The following is a 26,707-nucleotide window of genomic DNA, read 5'->3' as shown; positions in this document are numbered from 1 at the left end:
CTGCTGCTGCTGCTGCTGCTGCTGCTGCTGCTGCTGCTGCTGCTGCTGCTGCTGCTGCTGCTGCTGCTGCTGCTGCTGCTGCTGCTGCTGCTGCTGCTGCTGCTGCTGCTGCTGCTGCTGCTGCTGCTGCTGCTGCTGCTGCTGCTGCTGCTGCTGCTGCTGCTGCTGCTGCTGCTGCTGCTGCTGCTGCTGCTGCTGCTGCTGCTGCTGCTGCTGCTGCTGCTGCTGCTGCTGCTGCTGCTGCTGCTGCTGCTGCTGCTGCTGCTGCTGCTGCTGCTGCTGCTGCTGCTGCTGCTGCTGCTGCTGCTGCTGCTGCTGCTGCTGCTGCTGCTGCTGCTGCTGCTGCTGCTGCTGCTGCTGCTGCTGCTGCTGCTGCTGCTGCTGCTGCTGCTGCTGCTGCTGCTGCTGCTGCTGCTGCTGCTGCTGCTGCTGCTGCTGCTGCTGCTGCTGCTGCTGCTGCTGCTGCTGCTGCTGCTGCTGCTGCTGCTGCTGCTGCTGCTGCTGCTGCTGCTGCTGCTGCTGCTGCTGCTGCTGCTGCTGCTGCTGCTGCTGCTGCTGCTGCTGCTGCTGCTGCTGCTGCTGCTGCTGCTGCTGCTGCTGCTGCTGCTGCTGCTGCTGCTGCTGCTGCTGCTGCTGCTGCTGCTGCTGCTGCTGCTGCTGCTGCTGCTGCTGCTGCTGCTGCTGCTGCTGCTGCTGCTGCTGCTGCTGCTGCTGCTGCTGCTGCTGCTGCTGCTGCTGCTGCTGCTGCTGCTGCTGCTGCTGCTGCTGCTGCTGCTGCTGCTGCTGCTGCTGCTGCTGCTGCTGCTGCTGCTGCTGCTGCTGCTGCTGCTGCTGCTGCTGCTGCTGCTGCTGCTGCTGCTGCTGCTGCTGCTGCTGCTGCTGCTGCTGCTGCTGCTGCTGCTAAAATGTTGCCACAATAAAATGTCACATTAGTTGCACTTGTGTCCTTTTACTTTACATCTTTATCAACTGTTGAAGCTCTTCCATATTCACCGTTTTAGATGTGTTTATTTTCTGTGTGTTTTTAACTCTTACCTTACACTTCGAAGGTGGTGTGGGGATGTTGCAGGCTGAAAAATTATTTCACTTGTGATATATGCTCACTTCTTGCAGGATAGCTACTGAATAATGGTGAATGCATCCTCTTTATAATCAACCCTGGTGGAGGTGTGTTGAAAAAATCATTACTTGTACTTCACTGTTAAGTAATGAATACTTACCAGTATTGTGTCTTATCAGTTATTGCATATTCTTACTGAATTTCTTTCTTTGATCTGTATATGCATCTGTAGGAATATCCTTTATTTTAACCTAATTATATTACTATGTACTGTATTACATTTTTATGCAATACCATGCATTCTTGCCAGAATAAAATTAATCCTGGGGAATTGAGGAGACTTCTATTCCTTCCATTCACTTGAAATAAAAAAGAATTGCTGTAACAAGTCAAATGTAAAAAAGCTACTTCTGAGGATGAATATAATTTCTGTAGCCTTACAGTACTGAAATTTCTTGTGCATAGTAATGTATTATGAAGAATATCCATACAACATAATTTTTTTTTACACGTCGGCTGTTTCCCACCGAGGCAGGGTGACCCAAAAAGAAAGAAGAACCCAAAGAGAAAGAAAAAACTTTCATCATCGTTCAACACTTTCACCATCATTCATACAAAATCACTGTCTTTGCAGAGGCACTCAGATATAACAGTTTAGATGTCACTTCAGACAGCCAATATCCCAAACCCCTCCTTTATAGTGCAGGCATTGTACTTCCCACGTACAGGACTCAAGTCTGGCTAACTGGTATCCCTGAATCCTTTCACAAAATATTACCCTGCTTACACCAACAGCTCATCAGGTGGTCCCAAAAACCATTCATCTCCATTCACTCCTATTTAACATACTTACATTATCAAACAAAAGGAAAAATAGAAATTATTGGTGAATGCGTAGGTTAGTTGAAATATTATTACAAAGAAAACACTAAACTTGTATGGATCGACAGCTGTTGTTATAATATTCACTACAGTGAAAAGCTCTGTTCCACAAAGCACAGTACTCCCCCCATCCTGTTCCTCATCCTCATATCTGGCATAGACTGGGACATAAGCCACAGCACCAAGCCTTCCTTTGCGGATGACACCCAAATTTGCATGACAGTGTCCTTCATCGAAGACACTGTAAGACTCCAAGTGGACATCAACCAAATCTTTAAATGGGCTATAGAAAACAATATGAAGTTCAGTGAAGAGAAATTTCAGTTACTTTGATATGGAAAACTTGGGGAAATAAAACTACATCAGAGTATAAAATAAATTTCAACCACACAATAGAGCAGAAAATTAATGTGAAGGACCTGGGAGTGATAATGTCAGAGGATCTCACATTCAAAGATCACAACAATGTATCTACCACATCTAGAATGTTAAGATGGATAATGAGAACCTTCAAAACTAGAGATGCCAAACCCATGATGTTTCTCGTCAAATTGCTTGTTTTCTTTCTTGGCTGGAATATTGCTGTACACTAACAGTGTCTTTTAAGGCAGCTGAAATTGCTGACCTGGAGAATGTGCAAAGCACATTCAAGGCACACACAAATACGATATAACACCTAAATTACAGTTGAAGTTCCTTGACTTGTATTCCCTGAAATGCAGGTGATATACACTTGGAAAATACTAGAGGGATCAGTACTAAATTTGCACATGAAAATCACTCCCTATGAGAGCAAAAGACTTGGCTGGTGATGTAATAACCCCCCCTCAGTGAAAAGCATGGGGTGCTACTAGTACACTAAGAGACAACACAGTAAGTGTCAGGGGCCCACGACTGCTCAACTGCCTCCCAGCATACATATGGAGGATTTCCAATAGACCCTGGCTGTCTTCAAGAAGGCGCTGGGCAGGCATCTAAAGTCCCATTTCCCGTAACTCGATTGTTAGCGCACTCGGCTCACATGCTGAAGTCTGGGGTTCAATTCCCTGGTATGGCAGGAAACACCAGGACGTGTTTCTTCAAGGCTCCTGCTGTTCATGTTAACCCATCATTAAAATGAGTACCTGGGTGATAGTCTACTGGTGTGGGTCTCTTCCTGGGGACAAAATTGACCTAATTTTCGCAGTTTGCTCTACATAACAGGGGGCTTGGTTATGATGAATTCTTGGCAGGTGAGTATAAATATCTCAGGGATGCTTATGCTGCTTTAAAATATCCAACATGCATCAGCCAACTCACAACTCTCTCAGGGAGTGTTTCAGCATTGACTGCCATCCCTGCACAGGACAGGTTGCTGCATCTGTTACCCCCATCTCTCATAAGGCCAACATGAACATGGTGGGCATTACTATTAAGACCCTACATGAGATCACCAGATCTCATAGAACCAATAACACCTCTACTGTCTTTAATGTGAGAGAGTTAGTTTAATATTTTTATTATGCACCCCATACCCATCCTGTGGGCGGTAGTCAAAAGATTACAGAGGTACGTAATGGGTCCAGGGACTGGACCCCAAAGTTTAGATAGCTGAATAAGTTACAAAGGTAATGAACTCCAGGTAAATCTGGTCACAATCATGACTAAGCTACAAAGGTAATGAACTCTAGGTAGATCTGATCATGTGAGAGATGCAACAATATTCACATTGGGTAGATGGCATGAGCTTCAAACTTCAGGATGTCCTGGACCATTGTTAACCCTTTGACTGTTTTTGGTCGTATATACGTATACTGTACGTCTTATGAGCCAGTGTTTCAGACGTATATATACTCAATAATTTTAGCGGCTTCAAATCAAGCAGGAGAAAGCTGGTAGGCCCACATGTGAGAGAATGGGTCTGTGTGGTCAGTGTGCACCATATAAAAAAAATCCTGCAGCACGCAGTGCATAAGGAGAAAAAAAAAACTGACCGTTTTTTTGTAATTAAACACCGACTTTGAGGTGTATTTTGGTATAGTATTTATCATTGTATTCTCATTTTCATGGTCTCATGTGATAAAATGGAAAACATATTACAGAAATAGAGATGATTTTGGTAAGTTTCACAATGAAAACGACCCTGAAATTGAGCTCAAAGTAGCAGAAATGTTCGATTTTTACCAATGTTCAAGAGTAAGCAAATCACACCACACGTCCAATAAACGTCAACTGGGGAGTCTAATATTCTTTCACTAGTGCACTGATATTATTTATACCATTTTTACAATGCTGCAGTAGTCTGCGTAACAGTAAATCTTCTATTTTTTGTATGAATAAAAAATCAAAATAGAAAGCAATAGTAATATAAGAGGGGCCTAGAGACATGGCTGATGAACAGAGGGTATGTTATTTTAGTGCCAAGAATGTCTACATTGTTTATTCTGGATCCTATTTTGAAATTGGCATCTTTTTTAATTTGCTTGAAATTGGCCAAATTGCCAATTTCTGACCACTTTATTGGGTAGTTCAAATCAGTAAATGGGTGGTTTCCTGTACTCAAGTGATAGGAAAAATCTAGTTCTAAAGAAATAGCTATGAGTTTGGTCAACTGAAACAAAGGAATTGGCCTAAAATAGGGCTCAAAGTCGGCGAAATCGCTGATGCGTATATGTCACCGAGACCGCTAACTTCGCGGGACCGTAATTCCGTGAGTTTTCAACCAAATTTCGTACTTTTGGTGTCATTACCATCGGGAAAAGATTCTCTATCATTTCACAAGAAAAAATAATTTTTTTTTTCAAAAAATTTTTCGACATAGAATGACAGTTTCAGAAAGGGGCTTGTGACAGTCAAAGGGTTAAATCACAACTGAAAAAGGCAGAACCACTATTCTCTCTCGTTTTCTCTTCCCATTTTCTACTTCACTTGTGATTTCACAATGGTCCAGGACAGATCAAAACATCATCCTAAAGTTTCTCTCCTAAGTGTGGATTTTTGGTGAGTCAAGTAAAATTGTGATTTTATTATGAAAAATAGTAGCGGGTATTTTTCATTGATGTCACACTGGTGTTTTATACTGAGTCACATTCATACTGGTGTTTTATACTAGTGTCACATTTACACTGGTCTTTTATTTCACACTGATGTTTCATGCTAGTGTCACACTAGTGTTAAATAATCATTCCTTCATGCAGCCTTCTTAAATGTGTTTGTTCCTGTCTTGCTCTCCAGAACAGTAATATAGTGAATTTTTACAGCAATGTGCATATATAGTGGATCCTCAGTTATCAGCTGTAATCGTTTCAAGAAGCTCGGCCTTAAACCGAAATGGCCAAAAACTGCAATAATATTCCCTATAAGAATTAATGTTGTGACAGTTAATCTGTTCCAGACAAAAATGTTCACCAAAAAATAATTTTTTTAATTAAATCATTATTACATACCTTTATTGAAGACTAATGCTGGCTTCTGGAATGCCTGCTACATTTCCTGCATGCCTGTTAGACTTCCTGCATGCCGGCTACACTTCCTGCATGCCTGCTACACTCCCAGCATGCCTGCTACACTCCCTGCATGCCTGTTAGACTTCCGGCATGCCTGTTAGACTTCCTGCATGCCTGCTACACTTCCTGCATGCCTGCTACACTTCCTGCATGTCTGCTACACTCCCAGCATGCCTGTTACACTCCCAGCATGCCTGCTACACTCCCTGCATGCCTGTTAGACTTCCTGCATGCCTGTTAGACTTCCTGCATGCCTGTTAGACTTCCTGCATGCCTGCTACACTTCCTGCATGCCTGCTACACTTCCTGCATGTCTGCTACACTCCCAGCATGCCTGTTACACTTCCTGCATGCCTGTTACACTTTCTGCATGTCTGCTACACTCCCAGCATGCCTGTTACACTCCCTGTATGCCTGTTACACTCCCTGCATGCCTGTTACACTCCTTGCATGCCTGTTACACTTCCTGCATGCCTGCTACACTCCCTGCATGCCTGTTACACTCACTGCATGCCTGTTACATTCACTGCATGCCTGCTACACTCTCTGGATGCCTGCTACACTTCACACTTAAATTCCATGGTGTTTCTCATTTTCTTTACCACAGGAACTTTACTAGGAACTTTCTTTGGAGCCATAGTTATTTATTTCGCAGTTGCACTGCAAAAAATCCACAAAAAACAATGGAAAACAAGCGAAATGTTTGGATGTATGAGCAGAAGCTTCCTCACGCACTGAAAGACACAGCCAAACTGACGTAACGGCCAATCACTGGGAGCCGAAAAACCGGCTGATCACCGAGTTGGCCGATAACAGGAACAGCCGATAATCGAGGGTCCACTGTAGTAATTAATAATTCCGGAATATATGAGGCCTTGCATATACTAAGGGCAAAAGCTACATCTTAACCATGATGCAAAATGTCTATAAATAATACAGTATTTATGGATGTAGTAATTACAGTATTTTTAGTTTGAAAAAATATTGTTTTAGTTTTACTTGCATAGTGTTTTAAGGCATTTTTTACTAAGGTGAAGATGTTGGGTTTGATCTTACAATAAATTGATTTTTTCCTGTACAGTGGTACCTCGAATTTTGAACAGCTCCCAACTCGAACAATTATGTAAATGTATTTTTGTAAGTGCTTTTGTAAGTTTATTTTTGGGGGTCTGAAACGGACTAATCTAATTTACATTATTCCTTATGGGAACAAATTCATTCGGTAATGGCACTCGAACAGCCTTCTGGAACGAATTATGGCCGAAATTTGAGGTACCACTGCATTTCTAATAAGACATTCCTGACCATTTACTTATCTAATAAGATGTTCCTTGCAGGAACTTTGACCATGTAGTGCAACTAGCACTGAATACAGTTGCGATGCGCTACACTTCTGCCATCTTGGGGAAACGACTAACGCCTAAAACGCAAGAAGACCGAAAGTTGGTAGCTGACCGTATAACTGCTGTGAGTCTTTTCTGTGGGCAACAAGGGAATTATAGTAAAATAAGTTACTTTCATTTAATGAGTTGTATTATAAATTACTATTGATGTTACATTGTTAAAGGTTTTATGCTTTCATATTTTTAAAGGCTGAACTATGTATTAGTAAATAAAAGAATAATGGGTAGACTTTTGGATGTGCTTGTTTTTAGATGGGTGACAGATATATTTGATTATTATTGTGTTGTAGCTACAGTGAGAATAAGAGGTAGATGGGGTGGGTACAAGGAGAATGTCATCAGTAGGTAAGAGAGAAGTGTAGGTTTATAAAGTAAAGGAGGAGATAGGGTAAGATGTCAACAACAGTTATTAGGAGAAAGGTAGGGCTAGAGAGAGTGCAGGTAATAAGGAAGTGTGTGGTAGATTTAAGATGGAAGGAACACAGTATTTTGAAGAAGTTGTAAATGGTCCAAGTTGGACTGAAACATTGTCGTATGCTCTTTCCTATATGCGGGTTATTTGTGAAGTGTTGAATGTTAATGAAGAGAGGGAGCAGTGATTTCTTGCAGTGGACACCTTTTAAAAGTGAGGAAGACCAGAAGCTAGGGTGGGGTAGATGTGTGAGGAAGTGAGTAGAATGAGAGGGAACAACAGCTGGGGTAGATGGGATTAAGACAAATACCAAGAGTAGGTGGGATATAATTTTGGAGTGGTTGGTGCATTTGCTGAATATATGCATGAAAGGGGAAAAGGTACCTGGGGATCAGTGTAGAGCATGGATAATTCTTTTGTATAAAGGAAAAAGGGAAAAAAGAGAGTAGAGAAATAAACCTTTTAAGTATATCAGGTAGAGTGGATGGTAGAGTTATTATTGAAAGAATTATGGGTAAATCAGACAGGACTGCAGAGGAATAAGTTCTCAGGAAGGGTTGAGGATATGTAGATCAAGGTGGGTAGTGCACTGAGGCATTTGTAGAGACACAGAACTTCATCCATGGAGACAAAAATGGAAATGTACCAGAGTATAGTGGTACAGGTTGGCCATCACTAATCCAGCAATCAGTAATCCAGTTCCATGAGTAATCCAGCACTAATTTTGGCTAGCATAATTTAAAATTTTCAGGGTCGCCACACCAACCTGCCGCTACTGTTTGGTGGTGCTACTTGCTGTATAAGTCATTCTAATTTCTTTTTTTCATTTATTGTTATAGCCTGCTCACTTTTAGCCCTATCTATAGTTCCAATGAACAAAAGAAATGCTTCTTGTTACATAAAGCACATACACCGTACATTGTCCATAAAAGATAAGGTGACTTTGAAGCTACTGTTGGTTGCTATGAGCTCAGCTCACTGAAATAAGCTGTGATTGGGTAAATTTGGGCCTACATATGAGAGAATAGGTGTATGTGGTAAGTGTGTACTATATTAAAGTATCCTGCAGCACGCATTGCATAACGAGAAAAAACTGCGACTGTGTTTTTGGTGTAAAACAGCGACTTTGCAGTGTATTTTCGTATGGCTTTTATGGTTGTATTCTCATTTTTTTGGTGTCATTTGATAGAATGGAAGATACGTTTCAGAAATACATGCGATTTTGATTGGTTTCACAATGAAAAGTACCTTGAAATTGAGCTCAGAGTAGCAGAAATGTTCGATTTTTGCTGATGTTCAAGAGTAAACAAATGATGTCACCATCCAATACATGTCCAACTGGCCAGTCTAATATGCAGTCATGACATTATTTATACAATTATTACAATAATGCAGTAGTTTACATAACAGTAAATCTTGTTTTTTGTGTGAATAAAAATTCAAAATGGAAAGCAAGTGTAATATAAGAGGGACCTGGAGATGTGACTAATAAACAGAGAAAATGTTATTTTAGTGCCAGGAATGTCTGCATTGTTTATTCTGGACCCTATTTTGAAATTGGCATCTCTTGAAATTTGTGTGAAATTGGTCAAATTACCAATTTCTAACCACTTTATTGGGTAGTTGAAATAGGTAAATGGGTGGTTTCCTGTAGAAGGAATACTAGCAAAAACTATGAGTTTGGCAGACTGGAAAAATGGAATGGGCCAAAAGTATGGCATAAAGTGCGTGAAATTGCTGATGCGTAAATATTGCTGTTGGGTTCAGTGTATTACAATCTAACCACTCTGTAATTCAGCAAAAATCAGTAAACTGGCACCCTACAGGTCCCGATGGTACCGGATTAGTGATGGTCAACCTGTACCAACACTGTTGTATGGATGTGGAGCATAGGCTTTGAATTTAGAATGTTGCAGGGAGGAGGAGGCTGAAGGCAGTAGAGATGTTGTGTTTCAGGGTAATGTGTGGTGTGAATATTATGCAGAGAATTCTTAGTTTGGTGGGCTGAGGAGAGGATGGAGAAAAATAGGATCAGGAGGGTGTATAAATTTGGGGTGGAGGAAAGGAAGAGTAGGGGTTTTGAGTGTTAGGGCATGGATATCTAATAGACTAATGTGAGCATATTAGATATGAGTTAGTAGATTATTATTATTATTATAATCAAAGAGAAGCGCTAAGCCACAAGGGCTATACAGCTATGAGTTAGTAGAGGCAAGTGGTTTTTATGATTTAACATGTTGTCGGAGTGTGAACAAGGTAACATTTATGAAGGGATTCAGGGAAATCAGTTAGCTAGACCTAGAGTCCTGGAAGTGGGAGACACAGTGCCTGCATTCTGAAGGGGGGATGGGGATGTTGTGGTGTGGAGGTCATCTGAATATGTTGGTGCCCTTCAAGCAAGACAGCAATTGAATGAGTGATAGTGAAAGTGTTTTCCCTCTTTGTTGGGTCACCCTTCCTTGGTGGGAGACTGCTAGTTTTAAATTTTTTTTTGTGCTGAATGAATTCATATAAAAAATTCATCTATCTTTTTTGCAAGGTTGAACAGTATTTAGTATTGTATTTTGAGGGGTAATTACTGCTGACGAATTTAATGCCTTAATTTATTTTTTTAACACTTCGGTTGTTTCCCACCAAGGCAAAGTGACCCTAGTGGGTCACTGCCTCGGTGAAGTGAGAATTGGAGAAGTGAGTATTGTAACATTTATGAAGTACTTCAGGGAAATGTATTAGCTAGAAGAGTTGTGGAGGTAGGTAGTACAGTTCTTGCACTATGGAGGAGGGGTGGGAATATTGCAGATCACAGGGCTGTTTGAACAATGTTGTCTGTACATTTCTGGCCAGATAGCTACTGAATGAATGATAGTGAATGTGTTTTTCTTCTTTGGGCTAGCCTACCTTGGTGGGAAATGGCTGATGTGGTAAACAAAATGGGAGATATTTTATGGGTGTTTAAATGCAGCCCTGCATAGAGATAAATTCTGTTTTTGTAGGTTATAAATAAAGATGGTTATAAATAAGGTAGTAGGTTGGTAGACAGCAACCACCCAGGGAGGTACTACCGTCCTGCCAAGTGAGTGTAAAACAAAAGCCTGTAATTGTTTTACATGATGGTAGGATTGCTGGTGTCTTTTGTCTGTCTCATAAATATGCAAGATTACAGGTACGTCTTGCTACTTCTACTTACACTTAGGTCACACTACACATACATGTACACGTTTATTTATACACACTCATCTGAGTGTTGTAAAAGTCAACTAAAATGCCGGGAACAATGGGCTAGTAACCCCTTTTCCTGTAAAGATTACTAAAAAGAATAAGAAGAAGAAAATTGTCAAAGTGGGAAGTCTGAATGTGCATGGATGTTGTGCAAATGATAAGAAAGAGATGATTGTGGATGTTATGAATGAGAAGAAACTGGATGTCCTGGCTTTAAGTGAAACAAAGCTGAAGGGGGTGGGAGAGTTTCAATGGAGAGGAATAAATGGGATTAGGTCAGGGGTTTCAAATAGAGTTAGAGCTAAAGAAGGAGTAGCAATAATGTTGAAGGATAAGCTATGGCAGGAAAAGAGGGACTACAAATGCATAAATTCAAGGATTATGTGGAGTAAAATAAAGATTGGATGTGAAAAGTGGGTTATAGTAAGCGTGTATGCACCTGGAGAAGAGAGAAGTGTAGAGGAGAGAGAGAGATTCTGGGAAATGTTGAGTGAATGCGTGGGGAGTTTTGAATCAAGTGTGAGAGCAATGGTGGTTGGGGATTTCAATGCTAAAGTGGGTAAAAATGTTATGGAGGGAGTAGTAGGTAAATTTGGGGTGCCAGGGGTAAATATAAATGGGGAGCCTTTAATTGAGCTATGTGTAGAAAGAAATTTGGTAATAAGTAATACATATTTTATGAAAAAGAGGATAAATAAATATACAAGGTATGATGTAGCACGTAATGAAAGTAGTTTGTTAGATTATGTATTGGTGGATAAAAGGTTGATGGGTAGGCTCCAGGATGTACATGTTTATAGAGGGGTAACTGATATGTCAGATCATTATTTAGTTGTAGCTACAGTTAGAGTAAGAGGTAGATGGGAAAAGAGGAAGGTGGCAACAACAAGTAAGAGGGAGGTGAAAGTGTATAAACTAAGGGAGGAGGAAGTTCAGGCGAGATATAAGCGACTATTGGCAGAAAGGTGGGCTAGTGCAAAGATGAGTAGTGGGGGGGGTTGAAGAGGGTTGGAATAGTTTTAAAATTGCAGTATTAGAATTTGGGGCAGAAGTTTGTGGTTATAGGAGGGTGGGGGCAGGAGGAAACAGGAGTGATTGGTGGAATGATGAAGTAAAGGGTGTGATAAAAGAGAAAAAGTTAGCTTATGAGAGGTTTTTACAAAGCAGAAGTGTTATAAGAAGAGCAGAGTATATGGAGAGTAAAAGAAAGGTGAAGAGAGTGGTGAGACAGTGCAAAAGGAGAGCAGATGAAAGAGTGGAAGAGGCACTGTCAAGAAATTTTAATGAAAATAAGAAAAAAATTTGGAGTGAGTTAAACAAGTTAAGAAAGCCTAGGGAAAGTATGGATTTGTCCATTAAAAACAGAGTAGGGGAGTTAGTAGATGGGGAGAGGGAGGTATTAGGTAGATGGCGAGAATATTTTGAGGAACTTTTAAATGTTGAGGAAGAAAGGGAGGCGGTAATTTCATGCACTGGCCAGGGAGGTATACCATCTTTTAAGAGTGAAGAAGAGCGAAATGTAAGTGTGGTGGAGGTACGTGAGGCATTACGTAGAATGAAAGGGGGTAAAGCAGCTGGAACTGATGGGATCATGACAGAAATGTTAAAAGCAGGGGGGGATATAGTGTTGGAGTGGTTGGTACTTTTGTTTAATAAATGTATGAAAGAGGGGAAGGTACCTAGGGATTGGCAGAGAGCATGTATAGTCCCTTTATATAAAGGGAAAGGGGACAAAAGAGATTGTAAAAATTATAGAGGAATAAGTTTACTGAGTATACCAGGAAAAGTATACGGTAGAGTTATAATTGAAAGAATTAGAGGTAAGACAGAATGTAGAATTGCGGATGAGCAAGGAGGCTTCAGAGTGGGTAGGGGATGTGTAGATCAAGTGTTTACATTGAAGCATATATGTGAACAGTATTTAGATAAAGGTAGGGAAGTTTTTATTGCATTTATGGATTTAGAAAAGGCATATGATAGAGTGGATAGAGGAGCAATGTGGCAGATGTTGCAAGTTTATGGAATAGGTGGTAAGTTACTAAATGCTGTAAAGAGCTTTTATGAGGATAGTGAGGCTCAGGTTAGGGTGTGTAGAAGAGAGGGAGAATACTTCCCGGTAAAAGTAGGTCTTAGACAGGGATGTGTAATGTCACCATGGTTGTTTAATATATTTATAGATGGGGTTGTAAAAGAAGTAAATGCTAGGGTGTTCGGGAGAGGGGTGGGATTAAATTATGGGGAATCAAATTCAAAATGGGAATTGACACAGTTACTTTTTGCAGATGATACTGTGCTTATGGGAGATTCTAAAGAAAAATTGCAAAGGTTAGTGGATGAGTTTGAGAATGTGTGTAAAGGTAGAAAGTTGAAAGTGAACATAGAAAAGAGTAAGGTGATGAGGGTATCAAATGATTTAGATAAAGAAAAATTGGATATCAAATTGGGGAGGAGGAGTATGGAAGAAGTGAATGTTTTCAGATACTTGGGAGTTGACGTGTCGGCGGATGGATTTATGAAGGATGAGGTTAATCATAGAATTGATGAGGGAAAAAAGGTGAGTGGTGCGTTGAGGTATATGTGGAGTCAAAAAACGTTATCTATGGAGGCAAAGAAGGGAATGTATGAAAGTATAGTAGTACCAACACTCTTATATGGATGTGAAGCTTGGGTGGTAAATGTGGTGTAAATATTATGCAGAAAATTCGGAGTGTGGAAATTAGGAGAAGGTGTGGAGTTAATAAAAGCATTAGTCAGAGGGCAGAAGAGGGGTTGTTGAGGTGGTTTGGTCATTTAGAGAGAATGGATCAAAGTAGAATGACATGGAAAGCATATAAATCTATAGGGGAAGGAAAGAGGGGTAGGGGTCGTCCTCGAAAGGGTTGGAAAGAGGGGGTAAAGGAGGTTTTGTGGGCAAGGGGCTTGGACTTCCAGCAAGCGTGCATGAGCGTGTTAGATAGGAGTGAATGGAGACGAATGATACTTGGGACCTGACGATCTGTTGGAGTGTGAGCAGGGTAATATTTAGTGAAGGGATTCAGGGAAACCGGTTATTTTCATATAGTCGGACTTGAGTCCTGGAAATGGGAAGTACAATGCCTGCACTTTAAAGGAGGGGTTTGGGATATTGGCAGTTTGGAGGGATATGTTGTGTATCTTTATACGTATATGCTTCTAAACTGTTGTATTCTGAGCACCTCTGCAAAAGCAGTGATAATGTGTGAGTGTGGTGAAAGTGTTGAATGATGATGAAAGTATTTTCTTTTTGGGGATTTTCTTTCTTTTTTTGGGTCACCCTGCCTCGGTGGGAGACGACCGACTTGTTGAAAAAAAAAAAAATGAAAGATGATGATTTTAAAAGCTTCAGTAATGTATTGAATAAAATTATGGATTATATATTTGACTATTATTAAAATACTTAGAATAGTGGTTGTGTATTAAAGTGAAAACATTCCATGAAATCAATATTGCTAATGAGAGCACAACAGTGGATTAAAGTGATGGCTCTTTTTTCTTCATGCTGTGTTTTATATTTATACAGGAGGCATTAAAGCTTTCTAGTGTTTTTGAACAAGTTGCACCAGATCTTGTGAAGTTTGACTCGCCATGCGAAGTGATGAAAGGATTGGCTGAAGTGATAAAAGTATCAGATGTTGAGTTCATCAGCCTGGAGTTGCATCGATTATTACGCAGGTTAGTCTTACATGCGATCATTGTCCAAGAAAATTTTTTTTTTTTTTTTTTTTTTATTATCACACCGGCCGATTCCCACCAAGGCAGGGTGGCCCGAAAAAGAAAAACTTTCACCATCATTCACTCCATCACTGTCTTGCCAGAAGGGTGCTTTACACTACAGTTTTTAAACTGCAACATTAACACCCCTCCTTCAGAGTGCAGGCACTGTACTTCCCATCTCCAGAACTCAAGTCCGGCCTGCCGGTTTCCCTGAATCCCTTCATAAATGTTACTTTGCTCACACTCCAACAGCACGTCAAGTATTAAAAACCATTTGTCTCCATTCACTCCTATCAAACACGCTCACGCATGCCTGCTGGAAGTCCAAGCCCCTCGCACACAAAACCTCCTTTACCCCCTCCCTCCAACCCTTCCTAGGCCGACCCCTACCCCGCCTTCCTTCCACTACAGACTGATACACTCTTGAAGTCATTCTGTTTCGCTCCATTCTCTCTACATGTCCGAACCACCTCAACAACCCTTCCTCAGCCCTCTGGACAACAGTTTTGGTAATCCCGCACCTCCTCCTAACTTCCAAACTACTAATTCTCTGCATTATATTCACACCACACATTGCCCTCAGACATGACATCTCCACTGCCTCCAGCCTTCTCCTCGCTGCAACATTCATCACCCACGCTTCACACCCATATAAGAGCGTTGGTAAAACTATACTCTCATACATTCCCCTCTTTGCCTCCAAGGACAAAGTTCTTTGTCTCCACAGACTCCTAAGTGCACCACTCACTCTTTTTCCCTCATCAATTCTATGATTCACCTCATCTTTCATAGACCCATCCGCTGACACGTCCACTCCCAAATATCTGAATACGTTCACCTCCTCCATACTCTCTCCCTCCAATCTGATATTCAATCTTTCATCACCTAATCTTTTTGTTATCCTCATAACCTTACTCTTTCCTGTATTCACCTTTAATTTTCTTCTTTTGCACACCCTACCAAATTCAGAAAATTTTTATCTTGTTGAATTGTTGTTATTATTATTGATGTACAAGATCACTAGTTTTATTCATATCTGTATTTTTTTAACACATTAGCCATCTCCTACCGAGGTAGGGTGACCCAAGAAAGAAGAAACTTTCACTACCACTAATGCCATTACTGTGTTGCCAGAGGTGCTGACATTACAGCTCAGATGCACTTCCAAACTGCAGTATCCCTCACCCCTCCTTCTATACAACTATCAGTTCATGCCCTACAGAGCATGAAGTAATAGTCATATGCTGAACTGGTAGCCGAGACTACCATTTTAATGAAGGCTCTTTCAGTTTCCCTCAAGTGGCTTCCATTTACCTGTATTTATTCAGTGCTCGTGAGATCACTAGCAAAGTTGTTGGTCTGCACGAGGGGCCATCTAGCTGATTTTAGTCACACTACAATTATATCAACAATGTTCAAAGTATCTGGCAGGTCTCCCAGTTCATTTTGGTGAAGCTCGAGGCAAGCAACTAGTGTACGATGTATGGGTGCACATATTTTATTCATTAGTTTATTTTGTATTAACTTGTTATAGTACTGGTAGACTGTTTTCATTAATCCGACTGTATTAATGTCAGTCCTATTTGTATGACTACCATGGTTTTCAGTTATATCTAGTGTGTTGTCATAGTATTTATGATAAAAGACGATTGTAATTTCTCAGTTCAGCTAAACAAATTGAGGAAGTCAGCCTTTTAGGTGCTAGTTTAATTTCTTACCTGATTACCAAAATTAAAAAAAAAATTCTTTTCATACAATAGTAATTCTTTGGTATTTTATGCTTTGCAGATACCCAGATATGACAGGAGACCATCTTACTGCTTTGTTGATGTTACGAGGAGATCTAGGTCGCTTAGATGTGAGGCAGCGTGTGGCAGACATCATGGAGGAAATGAGAACACAACGTGCAGGACCTGCTCCAAAAAGTATTTTCTCTCACATCCATGTCTCAACATCACTGTTTACTTAAGTACATCTGAAATACTATTTCAGTTGTACTGGTTGGGGAGGTGTACAGTTGTGTATGGCTGGTGAACTGTGCACTTGTGTACGGCTAGAGATCTGTGCACAGCCTGTGAACTGTTCACCCATGTGTAGCTGATCTCTGCAACTGTGCATGGCTGGTGATCTGTGCATTTGTGTATGCTTGGTGATCTGTGCACATGTGTATGATTGGTGATACTGGTGATCTGAGCACTTGTGTCTGACTGGTGATCCTGCACTTGTATCTGACTGGTGATCCTGCACTGGTGTATGGCATCATATATACAGTTTGTATTATGTTGCCACTTCACCTCAATATTTCCTGTATATTGTATAAAATGTACCAAGCATAATCAAACAGTTTCAACAAAATGGGAAAATAATAACTTTAGAATATTAATTAGTAATGTATTTACAAAAAATAGCCATTCAAAAAAATATTATTGTATTTATGGAATTGGCACTGTATGAGACACATCTTTTAACTTTTCATAAATACTGTCAAAGCTTTATTTAATGGACAATTAAAATACTTTGTCAGGATGTTGAAAAACAGTGGACAAAGTTCATTGTTTCAATTGTCTGGATTAATAGATTTTTGGAAACAACAGAAATAATCCTTTTCCAATATTTATTTTGGATGCAACAAATAAATTTGTATCCAAAACTGTTGAGTATTGTTTTGATCACAGCAATAAAATCAAGTTAAACGCTAAACCTGAAGAAGTCATAGAGTGCTGTGATCTTAGCAAAACAATCTTATTAATTGGATTTAATGGATAATTGGCATTATTTGACATCCTCTTCCTCTATTACAATAGTTTGTTAAATCAAGGTTTGGTAAATAAATTGCATTTTTTTTTTTTAACATTGGCCATTTCCCACCAAGGTAAGATGATCCAAAAATGGAAACATTCATTATCACTCATTTAACAGCTTTATTTCCAGAAGTGTGAAGATATTACAGTTCAAACAACCCTCTGAACTGCAATATTTCGACCCCTCCCTCAGTATGCAGGCACTACTTCCCACCTCCACCATCTGTTTCCCTTAATCTTTTTAGCTTGTATGGGTCATACAGCGCACAGCCTGTTTTCTTACATGATAATTTACTATATGAACTGTGATTCACCATTGCCAGCTCAGCTTGAACTTACGGTGGTGTTGAAAAGCCCTTGGATTTGGTACTATGATATATAATACAATCCAAGGAAATGCAGGATAATTCCAGTTCCTTGGATCAAGAGCCCTCTCACTAGCATCAGGGCACCTCCTTCAAGGGAATATATTAACAATAACCTCCCCCCTTCTTTGAAGGGGAGTGCATTGCTGCTGCTGATTATTATTATTATAATCAAAGGGGAAGCGCTAAACCCGTAGGATTATACAGCGCCCGGGGGGGGGGGGATGTGGAAGGCATTCAGGCTTAATTCAGGGAACTGGAGCACAGTTCCAGTTCCCTAAATCAAGAGCCCCTCACCAACATTTGCTGCTGCTGAAGGGCTCTGGATCTAGGGAATTGGTCTTCACTTCACCCTTCCTTGGTGTTATGTGACCTCTACAGGTTTAATGCTTCCCCATTATCATCATTCATTTTTTTTTTCCCTGCTGTAACTGAATATCACATAAGATTTAGTGCTTTCCATGAATATAATAATACAATTAAATAATGTAACTTTGTCATGAGGTGACATTGAGGTCTTTAGTGCGTTTCTCAGAAAAAAGTTGAATTTTTCCAAGAATACAGTATTAGTATAGGTATAAGAAGACAACACAAACCAGTGCTTTTTTTTTTTTATATTTTTTTGTTATACAAGGTGTTGCTATATAAAACAAAATAAAATCAGTTACATAATGTACTAAATTCAGTCAAACTGGAACAGTTTTCTTTTGTAATTAATATCCTAACTTCTCATTCAGTTTAGTGCGTCCATCTCCAGACTGCTGCTCTGGTGGGATCCAGGTGTCATAATTAGGATTGTCATCATCGTAATATCTGCTTTTCTTTTCATACCTTTTTTTTGTTCCCGTAGGGCCCTGTACAAATAAAAATATATACTGTATTCCCAAATCCAGATACATATATTAAAAACAACCACCACAATGCAATTGCATTATAGAGAAGTTCCTCTTAAAAACATCTTATGAAAATTCTTATTAAGTATTAAGCAATCCTTCCCTGATGGGAGATTCCTTGCTACTGTGCATGCATGTGTATCTAACTTATTATTTGAAGGAACATGAAATTGTAGCCAAATCCAGAGACATTGTGGGGTACACTATAGCTTGTGCAGACATTTCTACATAAGCTCCTGCAATTTTCAGAGCCTCTTGTTTTGCTGAGCCCACAATGCTTTGGTATTGCATCAGTGTGTTTATCCATTCTACACTCTGAGTGTGACCACTATTTTACTGTGATGTTATTTGGATTGTTGTTCTGAGTGTGCATCATGGCTTCCAAGGCCAGAAGAGTAGGAAAGGTAAACTACTCAGGCATGACATCTGGATGATCCCTGGAAACACCTAGTGATGGTTCCAGGGATCATCCCGACTCTTCAGTCTGATCTTAAAACAAGACAAACTGAAGAAGAAATATTACAGAAATAAGAACTGTTAGAAACATGTAGGAAATTAAAGATAAATCTACCTGAGTATGCTAAATGTAGAAGTCTTTAAAATTTACCTGCCATCTTGCATATTCATGAGAATGAAAGAAAAACATCAGTCATGCCTAAGTGCAAAAACATATAACAGGCTTCCATTTCACACATGAGCATGAAATCTATCTGGCCATTGTTTTAGCTTTCCATTTAGCACCTACAGCATTACATTACCACCAACATCAAAAGTACAGTAATATGTTTTATTTTAATGCAGCCACTGCCTTCACTAAAAGCCAGAAATATTAGTATACAAATGTATATATAACTGCAAATCTAAATCATTGTCATAGTAATACCACTGGTAACATTTATCTTACCTGCTGTGCAGTCTTCAGGTGTGCCAAATGATGAGGCAGACTAGGACCTAAAATTCTCAATTTTTTCTCTGGACAGTTCTCCTCTGTGCCTTTAGACAGAGAATTTTCATTTGTAGAAATTTCTGGGATATTTGATTTTAATAGACTTGTGTCACTGCTGCTATTTGTTTTGGTTTTATTATTATTACTCTCTTGCTGAGTACAATCACTGTAAGTATTCACAATATCTTCAGTTCTATTTACTTCTGAGTCAACTCCTCTCCTATCACTTGTACCTGCATGATGTAGCTCTGGTGGGGGTAGTTCTCGTTCTTTCACAGTTTTCATTTTACCAGCTGATCTGTCATTCAGGAGCTGCACTCCACTCGATTTATATGAGTGCATGATAGTTTTACTAACTGAATTTCTTGGAACTGCTGATTCTGACTTCTTTATTGAATCACGTTTGAACTCTTTTCTTGGGGCTTTTGCTGGGAGCTCATCATCAATTTCGTCCAACCTTCTGAGTCGTGGCCTCTGCTCTGGTTCCTCCTCCAAGAAAATCTTGTGAGGTTTTAAAGAATGTTCCTAAAATAATTTAGATCACTCATAAATCGGTAAAGACATTTAAAATATTGTACAATGTGCATTCTGACCAAAACAGTAATGAAATAAAAGTAGCAAGCTCCATGTTTTTTGTTTTACCATACTGGCTGTCTTCCACCTACTGACTAGCTTTCACACTAACTTCTTTTGTATACAACCAATACTGAATGAGCATTTTACCATAAAGCATAATTAGAGCTTGAGATGATCACTCACATGAAGACCTGAAGGAATTATTTATGTAAACATTACACAAACAACACAAAGTAGTTTCACACAAATATGAATCCATCATTAATTCCCTGTGCATGTGGCAAGATTTTGGAAAAAAAAAATAATAGGGAATGAAAGAGTGAACTCTTATGAAGCAAATAAGACTAAAATGACTGGAATCAGATAAAAACCTAGGATTTTATGGCATGTTGAAGTTGGACCCAGTGGCATAAATATGCCGGTGATATTTTTTTTTAACAAGTCGACTGTCTCCCACCGAGGCAGGGTGACCCAAAAAGAAAATACTTTCATCATTCAAACACTTTCACCTCACTCACACATAATCACTGTTTTTGCAGAGGTGCTCAGAATACAACAGTTTAGAAGTGTTTTTAATGTTTAATGCTATATACACTAGTTTTTATATGATATCAGATGTGTTTCAACCATGGAAAAATGCTTAGCTCGACACTGCTCCACTTGGAATATACAGTATAAATTGTTGAAATAACTTTTTACTGCTTTGGTCTTCTAACACTATATACATGGAATACTTACGACATTACAACTGTTTCAAGGTGTAATACTCTTCATTATTATTATAATCAAAAAGAAGCACTAAGCCACAAGGACTATACAGCATAATACTCTTCAAAACATGGAAATAAGTTGCACTGTTCAACTGTATTTGGTTATCCTAGGTTTTATATTTAGGTTCAAGGGAATATCTTAGGTTATATAAACAATGTAATTTCCATTTGTCCATTACACCTGTGTGCCTTCAAGACTACTTTAAAATATATATTTACAAGAAAATCTTATGATATTACAATTATTTCAAAGAGTAATATTCACTGAAACATGGAAATAAGTCACATTGACTTTACTGTGTTATCCTGTGTTAAATCTTCATAATGTGCTTTGTGGCTGAATTCCACTGTTAGTATCATGAAACTGTAATAAATCTGGAATGAATAAGTCATCTTCCTGCCAGTTCCACACCCTGTTTATTGGAATGGAAGTCGGTGGTGGAAAAAAATAGGCCTGGTTTCATTGTTTACAATAGTTAGGTATACCTAGTAGGACAGACACAGTCATCACCTGTGTAGTTAACTATGACGCACTGTGTGGACCTGCCTGGCTTTAGGTATTTTTCAAAAGTATGAAAAGACTGTATAAGATCCAAAGAGTTGTGTTGAGGCCAAAAATGTTTGCAGGTAGAGTATTTGAAGATACAAAAAATTGTGCGCATGTTAGACACATTGACATTGCCTGCACAATAGTGCATTGGACACAGTTTAAAGATTAATCAAGCATATAGATTTTATGACTAACCTTTGGTTTGGTAGAAATAGATGCAGGTTTCAGAGACTCCTTGCACTTCTCTCCAAGAGGCTCCAGCTTTAGGTTTTGTTTGCTGCTTGACATTTCTGGACAAGATTGAAAATATCATTCATTTACACATCCTCTTTAACCCTTTGACTGTCGCGGCCGTATATATACGTCTTACGAGGTACCGTGTTTGACGTATATATACTCATAAATTCTAGCGGCTTCAGATCAAGCAGGAGAAAGCTGGTAGGCCCACATGTGAGAGAATGGGTCTGTGTGGTCAGTGTGCACCATATAAAAAAAATCCTGGAGCATGCAGTGCATAATGAGAAAAAAAAAACTCCGACCATTTTTTTTAATTAAAATGCCGACTTTGTGGTCTATTTTCGTATAGTATTTATGGTTGTATTCTCATTTTCTTGGTCTCATTTGATAGAATGGAAAACATATTATAGAAATAGAGGTGATTTTGATTGATTTTACTATAAAAAGAACCTGGAAATGGAGCTCAAAGTAAGGAGCCAATGTTCAAAAGTAAACAAATGATGTCATTGTCCAATAAATGTCTAACTAGCCATTCTAATATGCAGTCATGAATGGGTTGATGTTATTTATACAATTATTACAGTATTGCAGTAGTCTGCATAATAGTAAGTCTTCTATTTTTTGTTTGAATAAAAATTCAAAATAGAAAGCAAGAGTAATATCAGAGGGGCCTGGAGACATGACTGATGAACAAAGAAAATGTTATTTTAGAGCTAGGAATGTCTGCATTGTTCATTCTGGACCTTATTTTGAAATTGTCATATTTTTTAATTTTTGTGAAATTGGCCAAATTGCAAATTTCTGACCATGTTATTGGGTAGTTGAAATCGGTAAATGGGCAGTTTCTTGTACTCAATCTATAGAAAAAATGGAGTTCTAAAGAAATAGCTATGAGTTTGGTCGACTGGAGCAATGGAATTAGCCGAAAATAGGGCTCAAAATGGGCGAAATCGCCGATTTGTAAACATTGCCGAGGTCGCTAACTTCGCGAGAGCATAACTCTCTCAGTTTCCCATCAAATTTCGTTTTTTTTGTGTCATTACAATCGGGAAAAGATTTTCTATCATTTCATAAGAAAAAATAATTTTTTTTTTTTTTTGAAATTTTGCGACACCAGGAGACACCTCAGGATTGGGGGTTGCGACAGTCAAAGGGTTAAGGAAGGCTCCTTGTCATGGTAAAGAGGATATTGGTCTGAGGAATTGGACCTTTTGATCTTCTTCCTCAGACTGAACTTAATTACCCCCCAATCCCCCCTTCCCTTTCCTCCTATCCCCATCCCTTCCTGTTTTCATCCTTTGGGATTCTCCCCACAGGCACTCTAGTTCCTAGATAGGGGGAAGGGTACTGTGGTCCATCCCATTCTGTTGAGGTCCTCAGTGGTGGTATAGTTTGCTGTGGAATCTGGATTGCCTGGGGATGTCCCAATCCCTTTCCGGTCTCCCGGGGGATGGCTTTGGGTGTCTTTCGGGTGATGGGTGTATCTCTGGAGGCTGCCTTTTGGATTCCGGGGGATGTGAGGTTGTTATCCTAGATTGATGGTTTACTGGCATGAAGGGTAGGGTATGGCATGGGTTTCATGCCGCATCTGCAGTACTTGCGGTGCTGAGGTCTTCTTGGGCATGGAGGGGGATTTAAGGCCCTTTCATTCCTCCTAGGAGCTATCCCTCCACATTCCCCCCTTGTTTTCTTTTTTTTCTAAAAAAAACAAAAAGAAAGAAGTGACATAACCATGGAGTCCCAAATCCATGAAACAGCTCCTCCCAGGCCCCTTTCTGCTATCGCACCTTGTTCCGACCCTACCTTGTTCTCTGACCATTCTTCAGACCTTTCTAATGCCTCTGTACCTTCTGCTGGTGTCGTTTTGTCACCCACTCCAGGTTCCACCTGACTCCTTTGACACATCTGACCCCCGCACTTCTTTGGCCATGCTTCCGGCTTCTCCCTCTTCGGTGTGGTGATTTTCGGATCGCCCGCCCGTCCCACGTCAGACCAAGTCCGGTCCCACACCTAAACACCCAAGACCATTAACTGATAATACTCCTTCGCTTACTTCTCACTCTGCCCAGAAAAGACCGGCACGACACTCGCTACATTTCAAAATACACAATGGACTAAGTTTTTTACTCTGCGACCGACTTCCACTGACTATCTTTCCGATCATAGTATCAGCAAAGTGCTCCTACACCATGTTGGTCAAGATATATCCTTTCATGCTCTCAAGAGAGGTGCACGCATTGTCATGGTACAGAATATTACCCAAGCTCACAATCTTTCTCTCCATACAACCATAGATGCTATTTCTGTAACAATTGAAAAACATCATTCTCTCAATTCTTGTATTGGTACTGTCATTCTACCTCATACCATTGTCCAATGTAATTTCCAGACATGTGGTGATGACATTCTGAAACAGCTTGAGCTCCAAAACCTCCCAATCCTCAAAGTAGACGCTTATGTCCTACCCTTGCAGTGTAGCTCGCATAACTTTTGACTGCTGTGAGCTTCCATCCTTGGTTTATATTGCGGGACACCGTTTACAAGTTCGAAAGGTGATCCTTACACTGCAACAGTGTAGAAATTGTTGGCATTTTGGTCATCCAGTGAAATATTGTAGGTCCATGGCTGAATGCCCAAAATAGCTAAGAATTTGGTCTAATGGAACAATGTAATTGGCCAAAAATAGGACTCAAAGTGGGCAAAATCGCCAATGCATAAACATTGCTGAAACAGCAAAATTCGTGTGTAATTCCATAAAATTTTTATCATATTTCATACTTTTTGTTTTTACCTTCAGAAAAAGAATCTCTACCATTTCATAAGAAACATTTTTTTTTTTTTTTTTTTTAAATTCTTGGACCCTGTGGAGAATTTTCAGATTAGGGGTCTGGACCCTCAAAGAGTTAATTGTGGGAGAGGAATGCATTATTCAAGAAAGCCTGGCAGCTTATCAAATGCTGCTGCAATGTAAACATACTGAAGTAAACAAAAAAATAATTACTGAGTTAAAAAAAAAGGTCTATTAATAGGACGTGCAATTTTCAATTCTCACTGCTTAGCATTCATTCATGTCCTGGAAAGCAACAAGCAAGAAGGAGGCTTGGAGTAACTACCATCTACCTTCCTCTTTTTTTTTAACTGCCTAAAATCAGAAGTAAAATAGTGAAATGTAACAACTTCTGATTCATTGAAAACCTTGATACTGACGAAACTTTTGTGAAAAATGTGAAAAAAAAGTTTTGTCAGGTAAGTATAAAACTATATACCACACAGTAGGGCCCCACTTTTATGGTGGGTTAAGTTCCAGGCTACTGCTGTAAAGCAGAAATTGCCATAAACCAAATCACACTTTTTTTCCATTTATAAATGCTTCATAATACAGTGGACCCCCGGTTAACGATCAGGTGCCAGTACTGACCGAATTTGTTCCCATAAGAAATATTGTGAAGTAGATTAGTCCATTTCAGACCCCCAAACATACACGTACAAACGCACTTACATAAATACACTTACATAATTGGTCACATTCGGAGGTAATCGTTATGCGGGGGTCCACTGTATATGTTTACACTATCATATGTTAACTTAGCAATAGAACTAGGTAATAAAAAAATAAAATACACATAGACTACACTCATTACTTACCTTAAAATACTTGTAGTCTTAATGCAGGGTGAGCGGTGAGTAGTCTTTATTGTAGGAAGTCAGGTGGTAGGTACAGTAGCTTGCCCAGCTACCACACCTACATGTAACATGCAACATTTAAGGCACCCCAGAGGGATAAAATACACATACAGTACACTCATTACTTAAAATATGTGTAGTCTTAATGTAGGGTGAGAGGTGAGCATTTATTGTAGAAAGTCAGGTGTGGTAGCTCACCCGGCTACCACACCTACACAAAATATATGACTTAAATTTAAAGCACCCCAGAGCAATTATTATTATTATTACCATCGACATACCTTGTTCACCAAGTTTAATAATTTCTAACAACTACCCTTAGATGCCATCGTAAACAAGAGACGAGTAAATAAGAGGCGCCGAGAATGTAAACACATGGACAAATGCCTATTAATACCTACCCGGTTATGGTTCATACATGTTCATTCCTCATAAGTTTGTGAAGCTTTTACCACAATACAAACACCATACATAGTGTACAAGTTGTCTTCATGTTGGTGCAGTAGAATAAATAACAGCAACACTCCCATTCTCATGCAACACACCATTTTTAGAGGTAATGACGCTCTGAGTAGTGGTGTGTGGACGTATAATAGCGAATCAGGTAGGTGGGGACTGAACTCACGAAAAATGAGTTGTAAAACTCCAGGCCAGCACGTAAGGAATTGGGCCAGGTGGCTACAATAAGATTCACGGAACTAGGTATATTTATAAACTACAGGGAGGTTAGCAAGGGTCCCACTGTGACCACAAATGCAAGTTTTTACATATGAATCTCCAGCCAGTGGTGAACTCCAGCTCAAGTCCTCCTCCGTGGTTTTTTCTTGCTCATATGTTTGTCCAACCTACTATTAAAGTTACCCAAGGTTTTAGTTTCAATGATATAATGAGGGATAAGGAAGCAGGCTGGAAGGAAGTCAGACAGAAGGAAGGAGGCAGAGAGGTAGAAAGGAAGGCAAGGAGACATAGAGGAAAGCAATGGGAAAGAGAGGTAGAGAGGAAGGCATGGAAGGAGGCAACCCTGTCTTGCCTTGCCCTGCCTTTGATCAATGAACCTAAAACCTTAGGAAATTTTAAAAATAGGTAGGACAAATATACGAGATAAAGGTTGGCTAGAATATTTTTTTTTTTTTTTCAACAAGTCGGCCGTCTCCCACCGAGGCAGGGTGACCCAAAAAAGAAAGAAAATCCCCAAAAAGAAAATACTTTAATCATCATTCAACACTTTCACCACACTCGCACATTATCACTGTTTTTGCAGAGGTGCTCAGAATACAACAGTTTAGAAGCATACACATATAAAGATACACAACATATCCCTCCAAACTGCCAATATAATATATAGAATATATATATGTACTATTTTGACTTAAAATAATCTGACCCCTTTTAAAGTCCCCTCAAACACTAGGGTAGGCTTATCTATGAGATAAATAATAAAAAAAAGGCAAATTATCAGGGGACAACCTAACATGGATTCAGGTTATACTGGGGTATATATGGTATTCTTCAGAAAACAAATGGCCTAAATAATGTTAAATTCTGACCGTATTTTGGCTGGTATGGCTGCAACTCAGGAACACCAAGCGGGCGGGCAATGTTGGAGAGTCTGCGTAACCTCAATTCATCCTTTCGTAAATCAACAGCTCGTAACTGTAACCAAGAAAAATTACATGGGAGATGCAGGTAATG

General features: G+C 39.6%; 2 protein-coding genes across 5 annotated transcripts in view; one reads left to right on the top strand and one right to left on the bottom strand.

Annotated features, from left to right (window-relative positions):
- Positions 1 to 19,823, top strand: part of Sec6 (Exocyst complex component Sec6) — a 93,681-nt gene extending 73,858 nt beyond the window's left edge. For all 4 annotated transcript variants that reach the window (XM_053771427.2, XM_053771430.2, XM_053771426.2 and 1 more), the window contains exons 14-16: positions 6,765 to 6,894; positions 14,000 to 14,151; positions 15,982 to 19,823. In XM_053771427.2, coding sequence (XP_053627402.1) covers positions 6,765 to 6,894; positions 14,000 to 14,151; positions 15,982 to 16,162 — 463 coding nt within the window. In that variant the 3' untranslated portion in view covers positions 16,163 to 19,823. The remainder of the gene's footprint in view (positions 1 to 6,764; positions 6,895 to 13,999; positions 14,152 to 15,981) is intronic.
- LOC128684997 (kanadaptin) overlaps positions 17,959 to 26,707 on the bottom strand; it is a 49,700-nt gene continuing 40,951 nt past the window's right edge. The window contains exons 10-13 of the mRNA XM_070103466.1: positions 26,563 to 26,668; positions 21,290 to 21,384; positions 19,157 to 19,723; positions 17,959 to 18,213 (exon numbers count right to left, since the gene is read on the bottom strand). Of these exons, the coding sequence (XP_069959567.1) occupies positions 18,073 to 18,213; positions 19,157 to 19,723; positions 21,290 to 21,384; positions 26,563 to 26,668 (909 nt within the window). The 3' untranslated portion in view covers positions 17,959 to 18,072. The remainder of the gene's footprint in view (positions 18,214 to 19,156; positions 19,724 to 21,289; positions 21,385 to 26,562; positions 26,669 to 26,707) is intronic.

The sequence above is a fragment of the Cherax quadricarinatus genome, chromosome 5 (genome assembly GCF_038502225.1).
Source record: "Cherax quadricarinatus isolate ZL_2023a chromosome 5, ASM3850222v1, whole genome shotgun sequence".
NCBI classification, from domain to species: Eukaryota; Metazoa; Arthropoda; class Malacostraca; order Decapoda; family Parastacidae; genus Cherax; species Cherax quadricarinatus.
This window is presented reverse-complemented; position numbering and strand designations above follow the sequence as displayed.